Genomic DNA, 23,039 nt, shown 5'->3' on the forward strand with positions numbered 1-23,039 from the left:
AGCGAAGTGGGAGAGTGCAGCACTGCAGCTGCGGGAAGGTGAGCATGGAAAACGACCTCTGCCGGTGGCTTGGAGTTCCAAGTCCGCTGCCTCGGCGCCTGGGCGGCCTGGCTCAAGGAGCGAAGCTGCTACCACCAGGGGAGGGACCTCCCCTGGCTACGACTGTCTGGGGGTAAATACCCGTCGCGTGATCGCGACTTCCCTCCTGCGTTCAACGGTAGGTCCTCCTCAAGCAGGATTACAGATCGCCACGTTCAGCAAGTTACTGTGCCAGTCCGTTATTGCTGTCTGTACATTGACCAGCCGTACGGGGAGGCTGCAGCGTTCACGGCCGTCGGCACACTGCCTAGCTCCCGGGCTCAACCGCACGCGCAAACTATACCCCGCAGCAGCAAAATACGTGCACATCAATCATCATGGTAAATTCTTGAGGGACATTCTTGCAACTCTTAAGATGCATGCTATACTACTACTCGCGTTCCGAAAGACTGTGGACGTAATCCATGTGGGCAGTGTTGACGTATCACCCTCCGTCACGACAATACCGTATGGGGCAACGCCCGCGACACATTCCTGGGCGCCCCGTTTTGCAACACTCTTCCCACTGCTAGCCATCGCCTGCAGTTCACGCACTTGCCGTCAGCAATGCGGCAACGCAAGCGCAGCCCCATACGCTGGCATTCCGGCGCGACCATACGCGTGCCCCACATCTCTTGGGCCACGCCTCAACGCCTTGCCAATTTCGACGGTCGCATCGTACCTTCTTGCAATTGCCGCCTGGTTAGGGCGCCTTGCTCCTATCCCTCCACGCGCTACGGGTGGTGCAGGCATCACCATTCGCCCCCGCTGGCGTCCGTTACTCGCCAATTCTCAAAGCCACTGCGGAGACGTTCACAACGGCCATGAGCGCATTGCACCGCAAGGGTTTCCAGTTAGCCGCCGCTACAGCACCCGTGAACGGGCCCCCGCAATGACGTACTCAAGCATTCCTCCCCCGTGTATCTGCACCACGCGCTACAATCAAGTACAATTGTTGTCCCTCTCCTGGCGTCAAATGCCTTCGCATTTGCGTTTAGAAAGCACGTGTTCGTGTACAACCTGTCCCGGATATCCTTGCCGCTGCTGGAGCCGTTGGGCTGCATGCATCGGTAGCAATTGTGTGGTACGCAGAATGATGCGGTGCAAGCGTCATAATGTCATGCCTTGGGCGGCCACCCACATCCCAGGCTCATGCAGCATGCGATCATCGACATACGGCGAGTCTGCGGCAGCCAGCGCGCTCGCCCCAGCTTAACGCGCATGAATCAGCGGCCGCCAAAGGCAGTACTACATGGCGCCTGGCCTTGCGCCGCAACCCATGCCTCCTGGCACTGACGTCGGAGAAAGAAAGCTCGAGCCGCTCCGTGTATCAAGTGGCAATATGCATCCATGAGCTTTCGCACCTAATAAGGCGCACTGACACACGTATGCACCCTCTAAGCATGCAAGCGCCAGTTGTAGGCGTGCGCACATGCCTAGTCCTTTGCTGATGTGCAGCATGTAAATGCTTGTTCAAAGTTCAGTGCCCCTCCATAGTCGTGCTTACGATGCACAGTCACCGGTCAACCACCCGTCAGGCCGCCAGGATGCCGGGGCCACAGGGGCCGGGTAACATCACGCCCTTCACCCCTGGCGTCCCAGATGTATGCTTGGAGCCGTTGGCTTTGTCCGCAGGCACTCCTCGTTGTGTGCCGCTCCACGTACGGGCCGTTACATCGCCGGCCGCTTGACAACTGGCCCGCCGTTAAACTCGTCAAGCATGTCGTCGTCCGCGGCGCGCTTGAAGCCGCCACCGCCGCCACCACCGCCGCCGCCTCCAACTCCACCAAGGCCCAGCGGCCCACCGAGGCCCAGGCCACCCAGGCCTCCGCCGCCGCCACGCATGAGCGACATGCCTGCACCCAGGCCCCCCCCACCGCCGAAGTACTCGGCCAGGAGGTTGTTGATGGTGGGGTCGTCCACCGCGCCGCCGCCGCCCAGCAGCTGCTGCAGGCCCCCGCCACGGCCGCCGCCACCCGCCCGCGACAGCCAACCCGGGTGCAGTCCGTCCACGCCGCCGCTGCCGCCGCGGGAGCCCAGCAGGCGCGACGCTGCGCCGCTGCCCGCACCGCCCGCGAGGCTCACAAGCGTCTGCTCATCCAGCGCGCTCAGGCCGCCGCCGCCGCCCGCCCGGCTGCCCGCCAGCGCCATCAGCATGGCCTCACGCGGATCGCCGCCAAGCGACAGCCCGCCGCCGCCGCCGCCCGACAGCGACGACAGTAGCTGCTGCGCCGCCAGGCTGCTAGCGCCGCCGCCGCCACCACCGCTCTGCAGCATCGCCAGCCCTCCCGCGCCGTCCAGAGCCAGCATGCCGCCGCCGCCCCCGCCGCCGCCCTGCAGCCCCAGCCCCGCCGCCAGCAGCAGCTGGTCGTCGTTTATGTCCAGCGGCAGCAGCGACGACCGCTGCTCGAACTGCTGCTGGCCGCCCGGACCGCCGTTGCCGCCGCTGTCATACGATGGCCGAGGCTGCTGGCCCTGCTGTTGCTGCTGCTGCGCCGCCGCGCCCTGCAACAGCGCCTCCAGCCCAGCCAGCCGCCTGGCGTCAATGCCCGCCTCACCGAAGCGCCCGCCGCCCATGCCGCCGCCCACCCCGCCCATGCCGCCGGCCGCCGCGAGCTGCAACGCACTGAAGTTGCCGCGACCCAGCCCGTCAAAAGAGGGCCGGCTGCCACCGCCGCCACCGCCCCCGATGGGGTTGCTGTCGTACAGGCTGGACCGGCCGCCACGGCCCGACCCGGTCTCGAAGCCGCTGCGGTCTAGCCCATCGTAGTCGAACCCGCCGCTGCCGCCGCCCATCCCGCCGCCGCCGCGGCCCCCCTGCATGCCGCTGCCGCCGCCGCTGTTGCTGGTGATCTGGCCGCGCATGTCATCCGACATGGCCACGCGCCCCCCGCCCCGCCCACCACCGCCGCCACCGCCACGCTCACGATCGCGCTCTCGCTCGCGCTCAACCCCACCGCCTCCGCCACGCTCCGTGCGCTCTCCACCACGGCTAGCCTGTGCCCGCTGCGCGTTACGGCCGCCTCCGCCGCCTGCCGCTGCCGCCGCCGGCTCGCGTTGCGCCGCAGCGGCCGCGGCCTTGGTTGGCTTCTCCACAACGCGCTCCCCAACATCGCGGCCAGCTGGCGGGGCCTCAGCGGGCAGGCTCCGCTCCGACCCGGAGGGCGTGGGCGGGTCGTTGGCAATGCCCGCGACCTCGCGCGCCTTCTCCAGCCGCTCCACGCGAAGCAGGTAGTGTTCATAGACGGACCTGTGGGTGGGCGGGCACAAGCGCAGTACTCAGAAAACGCGGAAGGCCGCAGCTCCGCTAAGAAAGTTTGGGAACTTCGTTGTGCTCCAGCGACAGCGGACCGTCATTGGGGGCACCGGACTTGCTCAAACACGCCCATGGAATGCACTCTCGCGCGCACACCTGCAGGCATGCGCCGCGCTTTTTGCGCCCTTCTCCTTGTCCAGCGCAAGTTCCTCCACCACCTTGGCCCAGCCGTCCACGGCGGAGTTGGTTGCGCCGTAGCCGCCCAGCTCCTTGACCTGTGCGGACATATGAACACACATACAGCAGGTGTGCAGAGGCAAGCGGCAGGAAACCCAGGGTGCCAGGTGCGATACAGGACACACATGCCAATGGTCCCGGGCGGGTGGACGTCGCGCCTCTGGCGTGAGCGGCGTGGCAAGGAAGCCAGCATGCCCAGCCGGCACCCAACGTCGCCGCTACATCCCGCTGAGCGCAAACATGCAGGCAAGTCAGTACCAACCGAGCCAACCCCCTGGTTACCCTAGCTCTGCCAGATTCCATACGTCCATACCTTGTCGTACATCTTGCGGAGGTCAAAGCTGTGAGAGCCCACAGTCACCGGCCCGAAGTCGCTGGCGGGCGCCGGCGCGCCGGGCCCCTGCCCGGGGTTGTCTATGCGGCCTCGCAGGAAGTCCACGAGCTGCTTGGTGTACTGTTCCCGCAGCATGGCAGCGCTCTGAGGCGGACACACACAGGGGAGGGGGTAAGGCATGATGCGGGTGAGGGTGAGGGCGCGAGGTGCAGTGAAGGCAGGTTGACATGGCCATGCTGGCTGGCGTGGCGTCACGTGCATCACTGGCCGACGTAGTTACGGGACGGGCCATGACGCCTTGCCCCCGCACTGGTCTCATACTCCCAAGGCAAGTGCTCAACCCACTGCAAGCTACACCGGGTTGCCCGACAGCGCGTCGCATCCCGGCAATCACGTCAGGGCCACCCATGGCTATTTGCCCGCCGTACCGGTGGTGCCGCGATCGCTACGGCGCCTTCGTTGCCAGGCAGCAGCCCAGCTGGGCCGCTACCGCCGCCGCCTTCGCCGTCTGCCCACGCGGGCCGTTGCCCCATGGCGAGCCATGCAAACGCCTGCCGCTGGCCGTCGTTGCCCGAGGTGCCAGCCGTCCCCGCCAGCCACTCGCCTAGCGACTTGCCCGCTTGGCCGTTTGAGTCCACGACTCGGATACTCTGCCAGGCAAAAGGGTCGTCAGATCAGCATAACCAGGGCGTCTTGAGGGCACCGCACTACGCGGCCCGCCGCTGAACGCTGGCAACGCCACGCCCCCGCTGTTCCCACGCACCTGTTTCCACTTCTTAGTCGCCTGCCGCCCGCCCAGGCGCTCAAACTCCGTGGGCGTGGCCTCCCGAATGCCTCCCATGTGGGAGAGGTAAAGAATTTTCGTCTTCGCCACATCGTACGTGCCGCGTAACGTGCCACATACGACCTCCACAGTCGCCGGGATTTGCGTCGGCCCCGTTACAGCCCCTTCCATCTTTCCAGACTGTGTCTCTATGTCGATGCCTGCAATTACAGTGGGCGGCGGGGCGAAGGTTGCTCGATTATCGCTGCAGGCTGAAATTCCGAAACCTCGTTGCGGCGCAAGGTTGCTAACAGCAGCCATCATGATGGTGCTCAACACTCGAGCTGTATGCCACGTGAAGCCACAGGACCTGCTTCCCAAAAACCTCCCGTCTTGTTTTGGATGACGATTCTCGCTCCCGTTTGACCCAGCCCCCCGTCGCTTGCTCATAGTGCCAGTAGATGTGCACAACTATGTCCTCTCCCTTAACGCCGCGGCCCGCGCCAGTTAGCGGGTGAGCGCGCGCAGCGGAGCAACCGCGAAGCAAACGCGCGCAGCTGTGGAAGTGCCCGCATACGCTGCCAATCTGTATACATGCTGTAGTCACATGTTGCCAACGAAGTGCTACAAGCGGAGCCCAGGACAACTATCGCGGCCGAGGCCGGCCTCGCTCCCCGGGCAGTCCCTGTTTATATCCCTCAGAAACACAAAACGCTACAACTGGAACTTCGCTAGGCAGCTGCCTGCGGCCTCCAGCACACGGGCTCCGGAGAGGCTTCCACGGCGTCAACGCAGTCCGGAGTCCGCTAGACTGCGAACTGAGCGGCCGATCGACGCTAACCGCGGTTCTCGTATAAGGACGCTGTCTCTGCATGCTTGCCGCACTCTCGGCGTTGCCCCAGGCCGAGACTTAACTCATTAGAACCCGCAGCCCTCCCGCAACGCGCTGCCTGCACTTACCGCGCTATTTGCTTAGACTTTCTGTTGGCTCCTATACCACCGCCAGTTCATACTCTCCGCCGGTGCTGTTTCATGAGGTTCCTTCCACGATGAGCGGTCATTTGCTTTGCAAAACACGAACGTGCTCTGGTAGGTGAATGGACTCAGGTGATATGAATGCAAGCAATATGAATGCTATATTGGTAGGAGGTCCTGTGCGGGGCCACAAACATAAGTTCGGCGGTGCACGCCGGGCCGGATGAGCGCGCGGCGCGGCTGAGAGGTCATCCCGCGCAAAGCGGGGCGGCGCCACCCCTCCACAGAGTGACAGTTCACATAGCAACTAACCTGCTTTGTGGCGGCTGTGCCTTTCTCGCGTTGAAGGGCTGCGACCTTTTTTGCGCGGCCCTACGGCCCGCCCGTTGCGGCGTTTTGGGCGCAGTGCGCCCCTGTGCGCCCCTGGCGCTGGTTGGCCTTGACGCAGTACGCGGCGCCCCGACCCGGGAATCCGGGATATGTCACGGCTACGGGTTCGTGCTGACGGCGATTAGCGCATTACCACGCTTGGGCACGGGCTCGCACCCGCGGTCTCGTCGCTGAGCACCCCTGTCTCTGAGAGCTTAATCAACCCCATAGACCCCAGAAACATGCACTTTACAGTAGTCTGGCCTGCTGGCCATAGCCCTCCCGCGGTCGCTTTCCCACTCGCGTTTTCGACGTCTAGGCTACCAGTGATAAAATGGCTTGCGCCTCCACGGGGGCGTCTGGGCCTGACGCTGATTGACGTGACACACATCAAGAAACACCCCCCCCCCCCGCACTGCACGCAAAACCGTATCCCTACAGGTCGTAGCAGGTAGAAGGGAGCCCCAGCCCCATGCCACATGCCACCAATAAAGCAAGTACAAAATGCAGCTCTTCAGAGTGTTCGTGCAGTGATGCACTACCACGCAGGCTTTCTGCACCACCACTACCCCACAGCCATTATGGGCGTATGGCCCCCGCTCAGCCATACCCAGCTCCACACATCCCGAACGCCACTTGGGGTGGAACGCCGTGTCAGGCCGCTTCGCTATTGGCCTCGGCCTTGGGTGCGTCCTGCTGCCGCTGCAGGGAGTCCGCCGCCTCCCGCAGCTCTTCCAGTATGTCTTGAATCTGAGGGCGGAGGCAGAGGCGCAGCGTGGAAGGAACACGTGTGTTAGAGAGCATGAACGGAAAGGGGCGAGAATGAGGACACGTGCGGGTGTGCATGTGCGGGTGGAGTGGGGGTGTAGCAGAAACAAAAATAGGGGGGCTGTCCGCTCGCATTTACATGTCCGTCCCTTCCACCTACAGCAATGCCATGAACCGCAACTTAGCCGCTTGCACACATCAGGACTACTGCTAATCACATACCCACGGACCCCACCGCACCCCACACCATGCCCGCGGCCGCACCTCGCCGTCGTCTCCGGCCTTGGCGGCTGCCACCAGCGACATGTACGTGACGCCGATGAACTTGTCGCGGTCAGCCATCTGCACACAGGGGCCCAGGCACAACTACTTACGAAGGCGAGAGGGTACGGCAGAGGCCCAAGAGCAGCACGTGGTACAGGAGGATGGGTGCATATGTGCGTGCGCCGCGAGCAGACCGATGAAGCAACTAAAAAAGCGCAAAGGACTACAAGGCGCCTACCTGGAGTTGCCGCATCGCCTTCCGCACCGCGCGCGCATCAGCAGGCGGCAGCGGCACCTGCAGGGGCGATGCCACATCCCGTGCGACGCACACCGGGGTCAGGTGCGGCGGCAGGCCCGAGCACAACAGGCTCCCCCTTGGACGGCGGAAATGTATATGCCGTACTCGGGCATGTACGGTTTGTGCACGTGCAATACACCAAGTGCACAGTGTAGCAAGCCGTACTTTGCCTGTGAACCTTGCCATGCATTACTGTACACACAGGCGACACGCATTCAATGGTAGAAAGCGTCCAATCCTCCCTCGCCCGCCCCCACCTGCTCCATGAGGCCGTTGATGGCGGCGCACATCTCCACCACGTCCTTGGGCGTCTGCGTCATGGGCCGGAAGCGGCTGCTCAGCCAGGCCGCGGCGTCAATGCCAGACGGCGCCGCCGCGGAGGCCGGCGGCGCGGCGCCGCCGCCAGACGACGCCGCCGGCCCTCGCGACGTCGCGCCGGTCGCCGTCTCCGTCGCGGTGCCTGTGTCAAGAACGCGCGAGCCGCCGTTGCCGCCGCCGCCACCACCGGTGGCGGTGGTGCCGCCTCCGCCTGCGCCCCCCGCAACACCGCCTGCTGATTCGTCCACGTTTCCGTCGGCGCCTGCGACGCTGCCATGGCCGCCGCTGCTGGCTGCCGCGGCCGCGCTGCCGCCAATGGGCGGCGCGGCTGCTGTGTCAGTTGCACCGTAGGCCGCCGGCACCGCCGCGTTGGCAGGCGCCCCGGCCGGCCCCGGCCCCGGTGCCATGGGGTTGCCAGCAGCGGCCGCCGCCGCGCTGGCCTCGGTCCGCTGGCGTTTCGCCGCCTGTACATAGTCAGCAAGTAATCATATCAATAGGATTGAATGCAAGATTGGCAGGCAGGCACCGCAAAAACAAAGGCCGTTGAAGCCACAGCTTGCCCTGCCAAAGGTGTGGCTGGCACGTACCTGAGCATCGTGACCAGCCCCATCCGGCGGGTAGTGATGCCCGGGAGGTGGTTGCGACGGGTACGGGTGTGGGTACGGATACGCCGGGCCGTGAAGGTGCGGCGGCGGGTAGGGCGGTTGCGAGTAGGGGTGTTGCATGTAGCCATGGTGGGGGTAGGGCGGGTGGTGCATGTAGCCTGGTGGTGGGTATGCGCCCGCGGCGGCGTAGGGGTGGGTCGCTGGGGCGGTGGTCGGTGGCGCTGCCGCGCCCGCAGGCGCTGCCGAGGAGGGGCCAGGCGCCATGGCAGCCCCCGGCTGCGCGTGCTGCGGCATGCCCGGGTGCATGTGGGACATCGGGTAAAAGGGGCTCGGGTGCCGCTGGGCGACTGCGACGGCGCCGGCGGTGGGGGCGGTCGGCTGCGGCACCGGGGAGGCGACGCGTGGGGGCGGCGCGGTGGGCCCAGGCGCCATAGGGTGAGGCGGCGGTGCTGCTGCGGCCCCTGCCCCCGAGCGAGCCTGCCCCTGCCCCGGTCCCTGCCGTGCCTGCGGCGGCAACAGCTCATGCGATGACGGCACGGGCGCGTGACGCCCCCCGCTACCCCCCATTCCAGCGGCCGAAGCAGCCGTTGATGAGCCTGGGTGCGGGTTGATGGCGGGCAGCCCCGGCACGGCGGGTGAGGAGCCGGAGCCCAGACCCGAGGTGGCAGCAGCAGCAGCAGCACCACCACCGCCAGCCGCCGCCGCTACGGCTGCCATGTCCGGCCCTGCGCCAGTGGATGGTAGCGCCGCCAGGATGACGGCGGTGGTGGCGGCGTCCGCCATGGGCTCGCGCCGGCTGGCCGCCCACTTGGCCTTCCACTCCCGGGCGCGGGCGGTGGCCTGTGCGTCCAGGTCCGGTCGATCCAGCAGCGTCTGCAGGGCGGGGTGGGGGTGGGGTGGGGAGGATCCAGGCATGACTAGGTAGAGGAAGGAGTCAATGGAATGGCGTGCACACGTAGTAACACCGCATATGGAAACACTCCGCCCCACAGCTCCTCAGCCTTGCTACTGCTGCGGTGGTGGCTGCCGTTCCGCCTCCCGGCTGCCGCTGCTGCTGCCGCTGCTGCTGTTGCCTGCCTCCTGCCCTCCCGGCCTCCCACCTTGAGCACCTCTGACATGAGGGCCGTGCGTGTGGCCTGGCAGTTGTCTGCGGCCAGGCGGTCCTGCTGCGACTTGCTCAGCAGCGCGCCAGCCACACGCTGCCGGATCTGAGTGTCCACCGCGTAGCTCCGCCTGCGTGTGGCGCGCGGGGCAGTGTGGGTGCGGGGCAGTGCGGGTGCGGGGCAGTGGGCGCGGGGGTCCAGGCATGATGATTGCAGTGTGCATAAGGCAGTGCTGCGGGCATGTTGCGAGGTAACAGCCGCCGAAGTGGCGGGCTGCCGTGCCCGGGAAACGCAGTGTGACTGCGGGCGACTGTCCACAGCAACCAGCGAGCTTGGACAAGCGGAGCTGCAGGGGCCGTACGTCGCCCGGCGCCGCGCAGCCAGTCAAGCACAGGTGCGCAAGTGTGCGCAAGAGCTGGACAGCAAATCTGCACACACACCCCTTACGCCCCTTCTCAAACCTAGGTTTGCGCGCACTCACGCGACGTCTGCCAGGATGGGCGGGAACGCCCGCAGGAACCCCAGCCGCTGATGCGGTGAAGTCCCCGCGCCCGAGCTCCCCGGCGCCGCCGCCGCCATCGCCACCGCCGCCGAGGCCGACGCCGCTGACGGTGCGGGGCCTCCCGCGCCGTCCGCCGCCAGCTGCGACGCCAGCGCCGCAAACTGCGCCTGCAGGTTCAGCGTCTCCACATCCGCGTCGTCGTCATCGTCGTCAATCACAATCGGCGCCTCCGCCGCCGCGCTGGCGGCGGCCGCCGCGGCGGCGGCAATGGCGTTGGCCGCCGCCGCCGCCGCGGCGGCGGCGGAGCTGTTGGGACCGGACGAGGACACGGAGCGCAGGTACGACGCCGCAGCCTCCGGCCCGGCGGCGGCTGCGCGAGCCGCCGCCGCCATCATCGCTGTGGCAGCGGCGGAGGCGGAGGCCCCGCGTGGCGGCGCTGCCGTCCCCGACACAGGCGCTGCCAGACCCGGCTCTGGCAGCGCCGCCGCCACGACCTGTGGCGGCATCGGCAATGACGGCGCCGGCGGCAATGGCGGCGGTGCTGGCGGCAGCGGTCCGTCCCAGCGGTCTGGGAAGAAGTCGGTGAGCTGGGCCTCGGACAGCGGCAGCCGCGGCCGGTCGCCTGCCGGCCCGGAGGGCACGCCCAGTGGCGGCTGCGGCGGCGGCTGCGCGCCCCAGTGCAGGAAGCAGCCGCCCAGCTGCACCACCTCGCTGGGCCCGGTGGGGTCGGCGTCGTAGCGGAGCTGGGAGTTGTTGCCAGCGTTCCCGATTAGGAACCGAAGGGCAATGGGGCACCAGGGGTCGTCAGAGGTCGTCGGCAGCCGTGCATGAGGGAGGCGTGCATCCAGGTTTGTGGCACAGAGCGGCACAAGTTGAGGCGCGCCGTGCACACACTGGAGCTAGACATGCCTCAACCCTGCCTGCAGCCGGCTTCGTTTGCTGCGGCAGCCATCCGTCCGACCCCGCCCCCCCTTGCACGTGCCCGTCGTCACCCAAAGCGTGGCACGTGGTGCGGCATGCGAGTCCCTCCCTCCCCACAAACACTTCAAGCATGTGACTTAATCAACCCGTTCTCCACATGAATGGCTAACACCCCCCCCCCCCACCGACGCCTCTGCCTGTGCTCGTTGTCCATATGAACGGCTCCCCCCCGTTCGTATGAATGGCTACCCCGCCACCCCCCGGCCTGCCCCCACCTCATGCTCGCCGCTGTCGGCGTAGTAGGCGGTGACGGCCGCCGGCAGCCACGTGCCGTACGGCCCCTCCTCGCCCCGACCCCCCTCCTCAGCCGCCGCAGCACCCGGCCCCGCCGCCCCCGGTGCCGCCGGCTGCTGCCCAGGCTGCTGCTGCGGGGAAAATTCGCTAAAGTGGTACACCCACACGCGGCGCCCCAGCAGCGCCGCGCCTCCGCCCGCCTCCGCGCGAGCGCGCATCAGGTCCAGGAAGGGTTGCTACGGGGTGGGGGGGGGGGGGGCATGCAGCAGTGGTGGTGTTGGTGTTGTGGGGGCGGTCAGGACAGCAGGCACGGCTAGGCGCACGCAGCTTCCACTGCCCTGGCCACGGCCACCTCCAGGCCGTGCTAGCGCCATCGACACGAACATGCCCTCGGCAAACAAGCGCAACCAAACCCCTCACCATCACCTCCCGCCTTCCCGCTGCCCCCACCCCGCCGCCAGACGCTAGTCACTCACCTCCTCCGCGCCCAGCAGGCTGCCGCCGCACCTCAGCGCGCCCCACACACGCCGCTTCAACGACTCCATGTCCGCCACACGCGCCGACGCCGCCGCACCCGGCGCGCCCGCCGACCCCGGCCCGGCCGGCCTCGCAGCCGCTCCTGAGCCTCCTGCTGCTGCTGCTGTTGTTGCCGCGGCCTCCTCATCGCCCGCGCCCGGCGCCAGCGCGCCGGAGGCGGTGCAGGTGAGCACGGCGGCGGCGGCGTCCGGTGCGTCGGACACGGCGGGGTGGGCGTGCATGTAAAAGTGTGTGAGCGGCATGTAGCCGGGCAGCTGGGAGGCGGCGCAGTCGGAGCACAGGCAGCGCACCAGCAGCAGCTCCGGCTCAGAGGTGCGGCCTGGCGGTGCGGTAGGGGGGGGGTTGCAAAGATGGTTGGAAAAAGGGTACAGGATGGGGGAGGGCAGCGATGCGCGACGGGAGGGACAGGGATAGTGTTATGAGGGGCCCGCAACACTGCCCTTCACTTCACACACACGCAGGGTCACTCCTGCCAGGTGGCCATCCCGCCGTGTCGCCCGCCACGCCCCAGCCCACCTTGGCTGATGAGAAATCGTCATCGACCAACCCTCCCCAGTTGCATGGACGGCGGATACCCCCGCTACGCCCCACGCCCCGCCCCGCCCCGCCCCGCGCCGCTCCCAGACCCCCCCCAGCCCTCCCGCCCCTCTTCCGCCTGCCCTCACCGCCCAGCAGCTGCGCCCTGCGGCCGCCGCACGACATGAAGGTGGGCGGCAGCCAGGTGGTGGCGCGCAGCAGCGACCGCAGCAGCGGCAGCGGCGAGGCGTCCAGGTCGGGGCCGTGCAGCGGGGCGTGCTTGCCCTGCAGAGTGCAGGGGGGCGGGCACAGGGTCATCGCCAATGACGCCGCACGCCCTGTGCATACGACCCATCACATACACATGTTCGCCTGCTTTTTGGGTTGTTGTTGTGCAACTCCCGGACCGCATTCCACGCGTCCCGCCGGCCGCTGCAGCACCCCTGCCGCCCCCCTCGTAAATCCGTCCCCATCACCCCGACTTTCGTGGACGGCCATACCCCTCCCCCTCCCGCCACAGATGGCTATTCCCCCTGTGACGCCGCCGCGCAGTGCACCGCAGTGCTCACCAGCAGGATACGCACGGGCGTCAGCGGCGTGTCGTCCTCCGGCATCACCACCGCCGCCCCCGCGTCCCGAGCCCCCGCCGCCAACCGGTGCCGCGGCCCGCCCGCGGCCGCCTGCGCCTGCGCCGCCGCAGCGCGCTTGCGGCGGATGGCCGCCTTGCGCTTCTCAGCCGCGGCGGCCATGGCCGCGGCGTCGGGCACGGCGGGCGGGCCGGCGGCACCGTCGGCTGACTGCGCGCCCCCCGGCGGCGGCACACTGCCGGACCGGGACCTGACCGCAATGAGGTTGGCCAGCAGCGCCTGGTTGCCCTGCGCGTGAAGTGTGGAACGAGTAGGTTCTTGCACGGCAGCCCGACACCAGCGAATGATTCTGATAGGGAGAGTTGTTTCCTACACAGGTGTGCTACGACATCCAGTATCCGCCGCTGCGCCGCCACAACATCCCGAGCGGTTCCTTGTAGCGCGCTGCTGCAACCTACCCCCTGACCTTCCCCTCGGCCCCACTCAGCATCCCGTGGCCCCCGCGCCCCGGCGCACACCCACCGCCGCCGCCGCCTGCGCCGCCTCCCACAGCACGCCCACGCGCCGCGCCTCCCACTGCTCCGCCCACAGCTTCAACAAGTCCTCGGCCGCCTTGTGGACCACGTGGCCCGCACTGAGCGCGTGTGTGGGATGGGTCCCAGTGCAGGTTGGGGTGTAGATGGTGTCCACGGGATCAGAGGGGCAAAGAGAAAAAGGGCGAGCGGCTTGCAGAAAGGAGAGGCGACACGTGCTGCATACGCGTCAGGCGGTTCGGACGGGTTCCGGCTGTGCCCGCATCCGCCGCCGACATGCTCCCTGCAATGTCCCATTTCTGCTACCCCCCCCCCCCTCCCCGCAACCCCCCGGGCTGCGGTCCATTCGAAGCAACAACGCAACCCACCCACCACCGCAGCCACCCCCACCACCGCAGCCCCACCACCGCTGCCCCACCCCCTCCGCGCCGCCCCCACCTGTTGTAGGTCTGGGCGTTGTGCACCATCTGGCGCACGTCCCGGTCCACCTGCAGCGGGCTGCTGTAGTGGCGGCCGCCCTCCAGCCGGCTGCGGATGGAGCCCAGGTCCTGCGGGTTGGCGATCACGGCGTAGTAGCCGGGCGCCGAGTGCCGCGCCTCGTCCACCGGCTCCTGCGCGGATGTGTGTATGGTGATTAGAGAAAGGACGAGTGGGGTAGCTGGTTTGTAGGGCGATATGGCGGGCCGGAGTCTGCGCGGTAGGCCGCCGTTGCGAGCAAGCTACACAGCGATATCCAAATGTATTGAGAAGTAGTGGACGTCGGGACGCTCGCATGAATTACGGATTGATTCTTGCCTCCAGCGGCGGCGGCGGCGGTACCGCCCATACTTGTCCAACCCACCCACCGGCCAGCTGTTCCCACTGCTAAACACACCTAATTCAATCCATGTGCTTACAAGCCCGTCCCGCCCCGCCGCTCTGGCCCCCCGCCGCCAGCGCTCGTCGCTGCGCGCGGTGCTGGCGGTGGCTGCTCAACGCCTGCTACCCCCCAGCCCACAGGTAGGCGCCAGCACAGCCCGGCGCGCTTCCATCGCGAGCATTGGTGGCTAGGGGAGGTAATAAGCTAGGGGCGAGGCCTGGCAGTGTGTACTGCTGGTTGCAGCGGAGGCGGCGCGTGGAGCCGTCCCCAGCCGCCTATAATAAACGCCGCGTGTGGCGCTTATCAGGGCTTCCCCCACGCCCTCTAAAGCCATGGCCCTCGATCACGCACGCGCACCTTGAAGCACCACGAGACCAGGTTTTGCTGCCACACGTAGTTTACCGCGCCCTTCAGTGCGCGCCATGACCGGTCTTCCAATTGTGCGCGCGTCGGCAGCCCCGGAGGCTTATCTTTTGTCATGATGTATGTACCTTTTGTTTAAGCGTTCACAGGTATCATCACCGCTGAGCTGTGGTGCCGCGCTCTAGGTCTAGGGCGTGGGACATAAAGTCTACCCGCGCTCGCGACAGCGCATGCAAATTTAGTTCGTTAACATAAGGCATTCAAATTCATTGAGGGAGACACGCGTGAACACGGTACTGAGTAGCCCTGAGTGCGAGCGTGCATTTGCCTGGCATGGACGCCCGCGCCCGAACTGTTGCAGGAGCGGAACAAGCGCATGCGTTTACACTCCACTCCTTTACCAAATTCAGCTCGCTCATACGCGGGCACCCGACACAAGGTCGACCACAAAGTTTCGATTCCGCACGAGGGCATTCGGAGCCCTTCATTCTTTTATGCACGGCGTCAAACCAGGCAGCCCGCAGCGTAGCTCCCGTTGCTCGACATCAGCCAATTCTCCTACGCCAAGCAGGCTCCGCGCAGCGCCGTCGGCGCCGTCAGTCCCTTCGCACGTCGCTGCTCCGCGTCGCAGCACAATGGTGCTCGGAATTAAGACCGTCGCTAGCTTCGTGTCGAAGCCGTTCCGGCGCGGCGGCAAGAGCTCGCGACTGGAGGCGTCGTCGGTGAGTGACTGGGTGTCGCTGTCTGGGGTGCCATGCCACGCGCAGCGGTGTTGCACGACCGGACCAGGTGGAATGCCTTTCGCGCAGCGGCTTGAAGGCACGATTCGTTCCCCTCGCAGCGCGAGCCCATGACGCAAGCGGAGATTGAGGACCTGGTGCTGAAGTTGAACAAGATCGAGGTGGGTGGGTGTAGCACACGTGTCGGCGCATACACAGCTTACGCCAAAGGCAGCACGGCTAGCAAGCACCTACTGGCGTTGTCATATGCTGCCGCTTGGTATACTAGGACGCCCAAAGCATGCGGCGGGCGCGGGGCTTGCATGCACTGTGTCTTCTACCGGCAGCGCCCTCCCCCGCCCACTCCTGCAAGCGCGTATGCCCACAGCGTCTTAAGCGCGCGCTCTCCAACAGCACCCATTTATCTCTCACACAATGCCTTAGCCCCGCCTTGCCTCCCGCTCCTCTGTACGCCCGGCAAAAACACGCAGGCGGTCAAGTTCGGCGAGTTCAAGCTGAAGAGCGGGCTCATCTCGCCCGTGTACGTGGACCTTCGCGTCATCGTGTCCTACCCCGATGTGCTGGAGCAGGTGCGGGCAGGCAGGCAGGCAGGCAGCAGCAGCAGCAGACAAGGAGCCGGAGGCAGCTGCGGCAGGGTGATATGGAAGGGGGCCGGGAGGGTGGGGAGGACGTGAGGTGCCACCGACCTGCAGCCTCCGAGAACGACAGGGCACAACCCAACCCAAATGAGACCGCGATAACGGATGTAGCTGGAACCTGGCCTAAGCAACCCGCACAGTGGGACATGTTCAACAATCCGCGTTGGCGCTACTTAGCTACATCACATTCACCACTCCACTTCACGACTCCGTGCATGTGCCCCATGCAGGTGTCCCGCATGATGTGGAACGCCGTGCGCGGCTGCGAGTACGACATCATCTGTGGCGTGCCGTATACCGCCCTGCCCATTGCCACCTGCATGTCGCTGGGCTACGGCGAGGCCATGGTCATGCGCCGCAAGGTCCGTGCGTGGGTGGGCAGTGGTGGGTGGGGGGCAGCAAGTGGGTTGGAGGAGGGTGGGTGGGTGGGTGGGCAGATGGCAACGCGTATGTGGGAACGTTGGCGAGTTGTTGTGAGCAGGTGGGTTGCTGCGTGCCCGTGGGCGCCATTGGGGAGTTGGTGGGAGCAAGGAGGCAGCAGGGACGCGAGGCACACAGCGGAGGAAGTCCATGCGAGCCGGTCGTGGGATGCCGGGAGGCACACTGGCACCCAGGCATGTGCGCAACGCCACACCAGCTGCAGCAGAAGCAGCGGCCGAAATGCCGGCGTAAGGGCGGCGGCGTGGCGCCTGCACCGCAGCATAGCGCAGTGCAGATACTGACACCGGCGCATACCGGGCCACCACAGTCTATTCGTTGGGCTCTCAGGAGGTAACACCCCACCCTGCCGCCATCCATCCATCTTTCCATCCATCCCTGCCGACGAGGCCCGACTGGCGCTGACGCGTCCGCCCGCCCGCCCCCGTGTGCCGCTGCCTGCTCCCCGCCCCGCAGGAGGTGAAGGACTACGGCACCAAGAAGGCCATTGAGGGCGCCTACAAGGCTGGCCAGCGCTGCCTGATCGTGGAGGACCTGGTCACTAGCGGAGCCTCAGTGCTGGAGACCCTGGAGCCGCTGCAGGTGGGGCCCTGGGGAGGGAAGGTAGCCGTCCATGACAGTCGGAGGGGCTGAAAGTCCGGGTCGAGGAGGGAGGGATACCGTATGTATGTATGGTCCCGGTGGGTTACTGTATGCAAACAAGGACGTGCGGAGTGGAGGCGTGAGGGCTACACCGCAGGGGCTGTGCACCGCTTTTGGGAGGTGGGGAGCACAGGCGGAGGGAAATTGAGTTGCGAGGAGCCATCAGGTCGGAAGGAGCGGGACGACACTATCAGCAAGGCCGCCGCGGGCCACCAAGCCGATTTCGGGTTATTTTTCCCGTCAACCCTTACCACCGCTCAGCTCCTAACACCTATTACCACTGCCCTGCTCCTCAGCGGCACCCTTGGCACTCCCGCTTACCTCTCCCGCCCCGCCCTCCCTTCCGCCCCGGTCCCCTCGCCCTCCGCCTTCCCCGCAGAACGAGGGCCTGATCGTGAAGGACGTGGTGGTGCTGATCGACCGCGAGCAGGGCGGCGAGGCGCACCTGGCCAAGAACGGGCTGGCGCTGCACGCCGCCTTCAAGCTGAGCGCCATGCTGGACGTGCTCACACGCAACAAGCTGGTCACGGAGGAGGTGGCGGCCAAGGTGCGGCAACAGGGGGGCGGGGGCCGGGGGCGGAGGCGGGGCAGGGGCAGGGGATGGAGTTCCAGGCATGACGGTAGTTAGGAGACGGCGATGCCGAGGCATGGTGGGGACGGGGCGGAGCAGGGGGCAGGGGCGGGGGCTAGGCAGGGCAGGGCGGGGAAGGAGCAGGAAGGGGCGGGGATGGGGTTAGGGAAAGGCGGGCACGGTGTGGCCGGGATGTAGGCGGGGTTAGGTGAAGGGAAGGCGAGCTGTGGCTGGCAGGGCAAAGCCGTGGCGGACCTGGTCATGCAGGCCGCGTGCATGTTGTGGACTGGTGTTCATACTGCCGTACCTGTGGACGCAGGTGCGCAAGTTCATCTCGGAGAACCAGACCACCCTGCCCAGTGCTGGTGCCGCGCCCGCCGCTGCCCCGGCCGCCGCGCCCGCCAAGCCCAAGCGGTGAGCTCACCCGCAGGGTGCGCGTCCTCCCAATCTGTCCGCCGACAGGCAGCCTGCTCCGCGGGAAACTTTTGGTGCTTTCACCTCTTCCCACCCAACCAGTTTGCCTTGCGTCCAAGCACTGCCCGGTGTGTCGTGCCTTCAGCTCGGCCCGCGACAGCCCTTTCACAAGACGGCCCCTTTACCGACCACACACTTCTGTCCGCCCCGCTGCCTCGCACCCCTGTCTTGTGCCTTCCTTCCGCAGTCTGCCTTACGAGCAGCGCATCCCGCTTGCCAAGAACGCCATGGCCAAGCGCTGCCTGGAGGTGATGGTGCGCAAGCAGACCAACCTGTCGGTGGCGGCGGACGTGGACACCGCGGAGGAGATGCTGGCGCTGGCAGACAAGGTGCGTGAGAGGGGACGCAGGGATGGAGGCGCGCGTGGGGAGGGAGGAAGAGAGCGGAACGGGGGCGTGGAGCAACCGGGCTGCTCGTATGAGGTGTTGGGCGGGAGGGTCTTGCTCGGCTGGGGTGGCAGGCCCGGAGTTACACTTGGGGCTCAGGGAGGGAGCATGTGGGAAAAGAGCGAGATGACAGTGCACCGCACCGACCACCACCATCTGCACGATAAGAATTCACCTTCACACCCGTGCCCTCACACAAACCACGCAGGTCGGCCCTTACATCTGCGTGTTCAAGACGCACGTGGACATCTTCGACAAGTGGGATGTGTCCATCGCCAACAAGCTCACGGAGCTGGCCAACAAGCACGGTGAGGCACGGGGGTGTGCCCAGGAGGCATGTTGGCACGTTGGCCGTGGCCAGAGCACTTGGGCTGTCACTGTTTTGATTTGGGTTGGCATTTAAATGCAAACCGGACAACTGCAACCAAACCCTTTGCACGGCGTTGAAACCGGGGGCACGTGTTGGGCTAAACGCGTACAAAGCCGCACACAACTCCTTTAATACATGAACGCTCTGTCCCCAACCTGTAAACCTTCGCAGACTTCCTCATTTTCGAGGACCGCAAGTTCGCTGACATCGGCAACACCGTGGTGTCTCAGTACGCGGGCGGCATCTACAAGATCGCGGACTGGAGCCACATCACCAATGCGCACCTGGTGCCCGGGCCCGGCATCATTGACGGCCTCAAAACCGTGGGCCTGCCCAAGGGCCGCGGCTGCCTGTTGCTCGCTGGTAAGGCCGCTGCCGCAGGCCGCAGGGGGGCGTGATGTGGGGTGTGTCGGGAAAAGAGCTTTCAGTGGACTGGTGACACGGGCAGGGGTCATGCTCTGGGGCTTCTGGTGGTACGGGGGCGATGCTGGCGTACCTGAACTTGAAGTGACACGGCCACATGGCCAGCTGCTCAACCGGCGCCTGCGGCCCTGCTGTTTGCCATGTCCCCACCGACCCTGTGTGTGCTGTGGGCTGCAGAGATGAGCAGCAAGGGCACGCTGGCTAACGGTGCCTACACGGAGGCGGTGGCGGCGGCCGCCGAGCAGCACCAGGACTTTGTGATGGGCTTCATCTCCGTCAACCCCGCCTCTTGGAAGTGCGGCCCTGGCTCCCCAGGTGCGTGCGTGCGTGCGTACACGTTAGAGAGCACAAGGGAACGGGAAAGGTCCATACGTATGCACAGTTCGCTGCTACGTTCCCCGAGCTTCAGGCTGCGTCAGTTGCTCCCGGGGCTTCTCAGGCGCATACACCTTCCTCTCATACCGCGCCAGTAGAGCTTTGGATCATCCAACACGGGGCCACATCCCATCCATATGCCTGCGCTACGGTCTATCGCATAATGGGCCATTGCCCGTCCCCTTGCTCTAAGTGTCCCAATGTGAATGCCCTCCGTACCCTCCCTCCCGCCAGGCCTCCTCCACATGACCCCCGGCGTGCAGATGGCGGCGGGCGGCGACGCTCTGGGCCAGCAGTACAACACGCCCGCGGACGTCATCGGCGTGCGCGGCTCGGACGTCATCATCGTCGGCCGCGGCGTCATCAAGGCCGCAGACCCCGCCGCCGCCGCCAAGCAGTACCGCGACGCGGGCTGGGCCGCCTACAAGGCCGCGCTCTAAGCGTTGCCGTGTGGTGGGTGTTGCGAGCGTGATGCGTGCGTTGGCATTGGGGTCATGATTGGATGCATGTCTTGAGGGCTGTGGGAATTGAGTGGGAGTGCAGCGGGAGGTGGGGTAGCAGAACAGTAGTGCAGTAGCGGCGGAGTACCGTAGCTACAGTGCACGCGATGTTTGAATAGATGGCGAGGGAAACATGGATGATCCCTTGGCATGGAACCAGGGTGCGCGCTATGACGGCGGCGACGAAGCACGCGCTCCTCGAATTGGCACTTGGAGCGTCGCAATGTGTTGATGCGGAGCGCGTGGCGGGGTACAGGGTGAAGGGAGAAGGTGTGCAGCAATGATAAGATGGCGCGGTGATGGAGCCCGGGTCACACACGGCAGGCGGCGGCGGGTGCTTGACCAGGCGGGAGGTATTTGGGGGTGAGCCGCTTGCACGATGCATTCCATTCCCATCAAAGCGGTGGGCGTATTGGCTATTGGTCAAGTCTTCGCTAGCTTGTTTGCTATGCCATTGAACACCCAGGGGACGCCGACCTGTCTGGACTCAGGAGCCGTGACCTGCGCTGCGATCTGACAGACTGAGTGTAATGGTCCTAGTGCTACTTAGCACCGCACCTCTGCTTCCACGTTTCCCTGCTGGTGAACTCGGCACGCTGCGGTGCAGCGGACCGCGTGGATCGGGTGGGCAGCACACTAGGCGTTGGCCCAAGGGTCAGTGGCCCTGCCTCAGCAAGGTGCGCAGAGCTCGACCTGACGCGTGCTAGCGGCTGCAATTCAGCAAACGCGGGGCTTCACATTGCACTGCGCCGGCCACAGCGCTGCGGCTGCTCAATCGGCAAGAAACGTCGGGAGGCTTCCAATCCGTGTATTTTGGCAGTTTGGAGCTACTGTGTACCGATTTTGAGCAGGGTGCTCTTTGAAGCATACAAAAATGAATTCCTCGGTGCTTAGTGTGCGCCAGGTGCGAGCGCAGAGGCACGAAACAGTGGCAAAAACGAGCGAGTTAGTCCTTTTACTTCAGATCAAATTTAATTTAAGCCTTGCTCCCTGAATTGCAGGTGGGGCGCCAGGCACGCCCTTTCACCGTGCAGCCGCCCCGTCGCTGCTCCGTCATTCGCCACAGCCAGGCTGGTGGCGATGTTCGCGGTAGCAAGATGGAGAAGGGAATGTTCGGCGAGGTGAGTAGTCTGGGTTGATTTGGGTGACCTGCGATTCATGGATGTCGTTTTGCTTGCAGAACTTCGGTGCTCGCGACCCCTTCGCTGGCGAGATTGAGACAAACTTCGGCGAGAAAGTGCTGGGGAACTATAACACGGAGCACCTTATCAAGTAGGGCTGGGGATGTGGGTGGGGACAGAATGTGGGAGGGAGTCTGGCACGGCTGGCTGAGCGTGTGTATTACACCGGCATGTTTCCTGCGGTCCTGCTCACTGCCCCTACGTGCACTGCGCAGGCCCCCGGACACCATCAAGAGCGTGATGGGCTTGTCTGCGCGCAAATGCCAGGATAACGTGGCGACCCTGAAGGTGCTGTCGGAGGAGCAGCGCGAGCTGCTTCGCAACCAGGTGAGGAGGGTATAGTGGGTATGGTGTGCGTGGTCAGCATAGCATTGGGGAGCGGGGCAGTGCTTGGGGTTGGAGGCAAACTAGGTACAGACCACACGCTGCCTCCAATGAGGGGAGCTGCTAAGAACACGGAGCTGCTTAGGAACACGAAGCTGCTAAAGAACACGAACGGTTAACGTCGTGCTTTCATGCGAGAGGACTGGGCTGAGTCTGAAGCCTGGTACTGCTGTTGAGTACGAATAACACGGTCTTTGGAGGCGAAGTTCTAGCAGGAATTACCGGCCGCCGGTACCCACCCGTGCCATGTGAGCTTGCAACCGCTCTCCCTTCAGCTCAACCGGCTCCACGACCCGCTTGCCTCCACAGGTGCCGGGCTGGAAGGTTGCTCAGGGCGCTGAGGGGCGACCCTGCGTCCAGCAGTCCTGGACCCTGAAGGACGAGCCCTCGGCTGTGGCCCTGGCGGCCATGGTGGCCAAGGTGGCCTCGGATGAGGGCCACAGCGAGAGCCTGACGCTGACGCACAAGGGCGCTGAGGTCGTGGCGCAGCTGTGCACCAAGTCCCTGGGTGCGTCCAGCGTGGGCGGGCAGGCTGACGGGCGGGCAGAAGGCCGCGTACTTCATCGCTCGAACAACACCAGCTTAGGCACATGGGAAGGGGCTTCCGTGCGGTGGCATCACCGCGCAAAGCAGACGCTGCTCTTTGGAGTGCGCCCCCTCACAGAACGGCGCTGCCAACTTGCTTGCGGGGGCCACCCCACTCAGTGTACCCGCTTTACCGTTCCCCTGCGTGCTCGCCTGCTTCCCATACCTGCAGGTGGCCTGACGGAGAACGACTTCATTGTTGCCTCCAAGATCAACGACCTCAACCTCGCGGACCTGCTGCCCAAGCGCAAGCAGCGCTTCTGGGCGTAAGCCGGCTCGCAGCGCCGGCACTTGCATATGCGCGACGGGCCCGGAGCACGCGCGCACACGGTGGTTGGCACGGCATTTCGGCTAAGTGGATGTATGCGATAGGCATGCTGTCATGTCGGAGCGTCGGATGATGGCTTGAACCCACGAGGGTGGGACCGCCTGGCGCGGGTACAAGTAATAGGGCCGCGATGTGTGGTGGGGTATGAGCCTGCAGAATGCAGGCCCCCGATTTTCCGGGCTTCCGGACATGTTTGAGGCTGAGGCCTTCGCTGGAGGTGTAACGTGATAGCACGTGTATGATGCATTTGATACCAACTGATAGGACAATAAACTCTGGAGGTAAAGGAGTGCAGGCTAGCACTGGTCAATGCAGTTTTGCAGTCACAGGACACCACGGGAAGCGTCACGTGACACGCCCTTCGTAGCTGCAATGGTGTTATGGTGGGCGGCGCTGTGGCGGCAAAGGAGGAAAGCATGCAGTTGCCGCTGCAGGCATGGCGCTTTTGAATTATGGCGCTACACTAGTATAACGCTGTGCCGTCAGGCGTCAGGCCCAATGGTCGTTTCAACGTATTACCTGAC

The 23,039-nt window shown here is 65.5% G+C and overlaps 4 protein-coding genes across 4 annotated transcripts; 2 read left to right on the plus strand and 2 right to left on the minus strand.

Annotated features, from left to right (window-relative positions):
• Positions 1-226: 226 nt before the first annotated feature.
• Positions 227-5,766, minus strand: CHLRE_01g048850v5 (uncharacterized protein). Its single transcript, XM_043058929.1, has 6 exons — positions 5,629-5,766; positions 4,669-4,889; positions 4,334-4,555; positions 3,885-4,049; positions 3,491-3,609; positions 227-3,328 (listed from the first exon to the last, which is right to left on the minus strand). Exons 2-6 carry the CDS (start codon positions 4,858-4,860, stop codon positions 1,750-1,752), a joined length of 2,277 nt encoding a protein of 758 aa, XP_042928843.1. The 5' UTR covers positions 4,861-4,889; positions 5,629-5,766; the 3' UTR covers positions 227-1,749.
• Positions 5,767-6,249: 483 nt separating this feature from the next.
• On the minus strand, positions 6,250-14,726 carry CHLRE_01g048900v5 (uncharacterized protein). The gene is made up of 14 exons (XM_043058930.1): positions 14,475-14,726; positions 13,697-13,869; positions 13,248-13,359; positions 12,708-13,013; positions 12,288-12,423; positions 11,562-11,941; positions 11,067-11,321; positions 9,850-10,613; positions 9,366-9,498; positions 8,248-9,138; positions 7,600-8,124; positions 7,283-7,339; positions 7,045-7,122; positions 6,250-6,762 (listed from the first exon to the last, which is right to left on the minus strand). The coding sequence occupies exons 1-14, from the start codon at positions 14,595-14,597 to the stop codon at positions 6,667-6,669; spliced, it is 4,029 nt and encodes a 1,342-aa protein (XP_042928844.1). The 5' UTR covers positions 14,598-14,726; the 3' UTR covers positions 6,250-6,666.
• Positions 14,727-14,846: 120 nt separating this feature from the next.
• On the plus strand, positions 14,847-20,580 carry CHLRE_01g048950v5 (uncharacterized protein). The gene is made up of 12 exons (XM_043058931.1): positions 14,847-15,202; positions 15,322-15,381; positions 15,691-15,789; positions 16,089-16,220; positions 16,753-16,878; positions 17,318-17,485; positions 17,829-17,923; positions 18,171-18,312; positions 18,578-18,677; positions 18,911-19,102; positions 19,340-19,477; positions 19,772-20,580. The coding sequence occupies exons 1-12, from the start codon at positions 15,116-15,118 to the stop codon at positions 19,975-19,977; spliced, it is 1,545 nt and encodes a 514-aa protein (XP_042928845.1). The 5' UTR covers positions 14,847-15,115; the 3' UTR covers positions 19,978-20,580.
• Positions 20,581-20,879: 299 nt separating this feature from the next.
• CHLRE_01g049000v5 (uncharacterized protein) lies at positions 20,880-23,038 on the plus strand. Its single transcript, XM_001689699.2, has 6 exons — positions 20,880-20,941; positions 21,039-21,158; positions 21,218-21,309; positions 21,434-21,545; positions 21,912-22,110; positions 22,360-23,038. Exons 1-6 carry the CDS (start codon positions 20,912-20,914, stop codon positions 22,455-22,457), a joined length of 651 nt encoding a protein of 216 aa, XP_001689751.1. The 5' UTR covers positions 20,880-20,911; the 3' UTR covers positions 22,458-23,038.
• Position 23,039: the final 1 nt, after the last annotated feature.

This window comes from Chlamydomonas reinhardtii, chromosome 1 (assembly GCF_000002595.2).
Source record: "Chlamydomonas reinhardtii strain CC-503 cw92 mt+ chromosome 1, whole genome shotgun sequence".
NCBI classification, from domain to species: Eukaryota; Viridiplantae; Chlorophyta; class Chlorophyceae; order Chlamydomonadales; family Chlamydomonadaceae; genus Chlamydomonas; species Chlamydomonas reinhardtii.

Coding starts and splice junctions, on each gene's coding strand:
- CHLRE_01g048850v5 (XM_043058929.1), bottom strand. CDS start 4,860: ATGGAAGGGGCTGTAACGGGGCCGACGCAAATCCCGGCGACTGTGGAG. Junction 4,050..4,333: donor TAGCGATCGCGGCACCACCG/GTACGGCGGGCA, acceptor TGTCCGCCTCAG/AGCGCTGCCATGCTGCGGGA. Junction 3,329..3,490: donor AGCGCGGCGCATGCCTGCAG/GTGTGCGCGCGA, acceptor GCCCACCCACAG/GTCCGTCTATGAACACTACC.
- CHLRE_01g048900v5 (XM_043058930.1), bottom strand. CDS start 14,597: ATGACAAAAGATAAGCCTCCGGGGCTGCCGACGCGCGCACAATTGGAA. Junction 13,870..14,474: donor TGGTCTCGTGGTGCTTCAAG/GTGCGCGTGCGT, acceptor ACATCCGCGCAG/GAGCCGGTGGACGAGGCGCG. Junction 11,942..12,287: donor CAGGGCGCAGCTGCTGGGCG/GTGAGGGCAGGC, acceptor CCGCACCGCCAG/GCCGCACCTCTGAGCCGGAG.
- CHLRE_01g048950v5 (XM_043058931.1), top strand. CDS start 15,116: ATGGTGCTCGGAATTAAGACCGTCGCTAGCTTCGTGTCGAAGCCGTTC. Junction 15,382..15,690: donor TGAAGTTGAACAAGATCGAG/GTGGGTGGGTGT, acceptor AAAAACACGCAG/GCGGTCAAGTTCGGCGAGTT. Junction 16,879..17,317: donor AGACCCTGGAGCCGCTGCAG/GTGGGGCCCTGG, acceptor CCTTCCCCGCAG/AACGAGGGCCTGATCGTGAA.
- CHLRE_01g049000v5 (XM_001689699.2), top strand. CDS start 20,912: ATGAATTCCTCGGTGCTTAGTGTGCGCCAG. Junction 20,942..21,038: donor CGGTGCTTAGTGTGCGCCAG/GTGCGAGCGCAG, acceptor CCTGAATTGCAG/GTGGGGCGCCAGGCACGCCC. Junction 22,111..22,359: donor GCTGTGCACCAAGTCCCTGG/GTGCGTCCAGCG, acceptor CCATACCTGCAG/GTGGCCTGACGGAGAACGAC.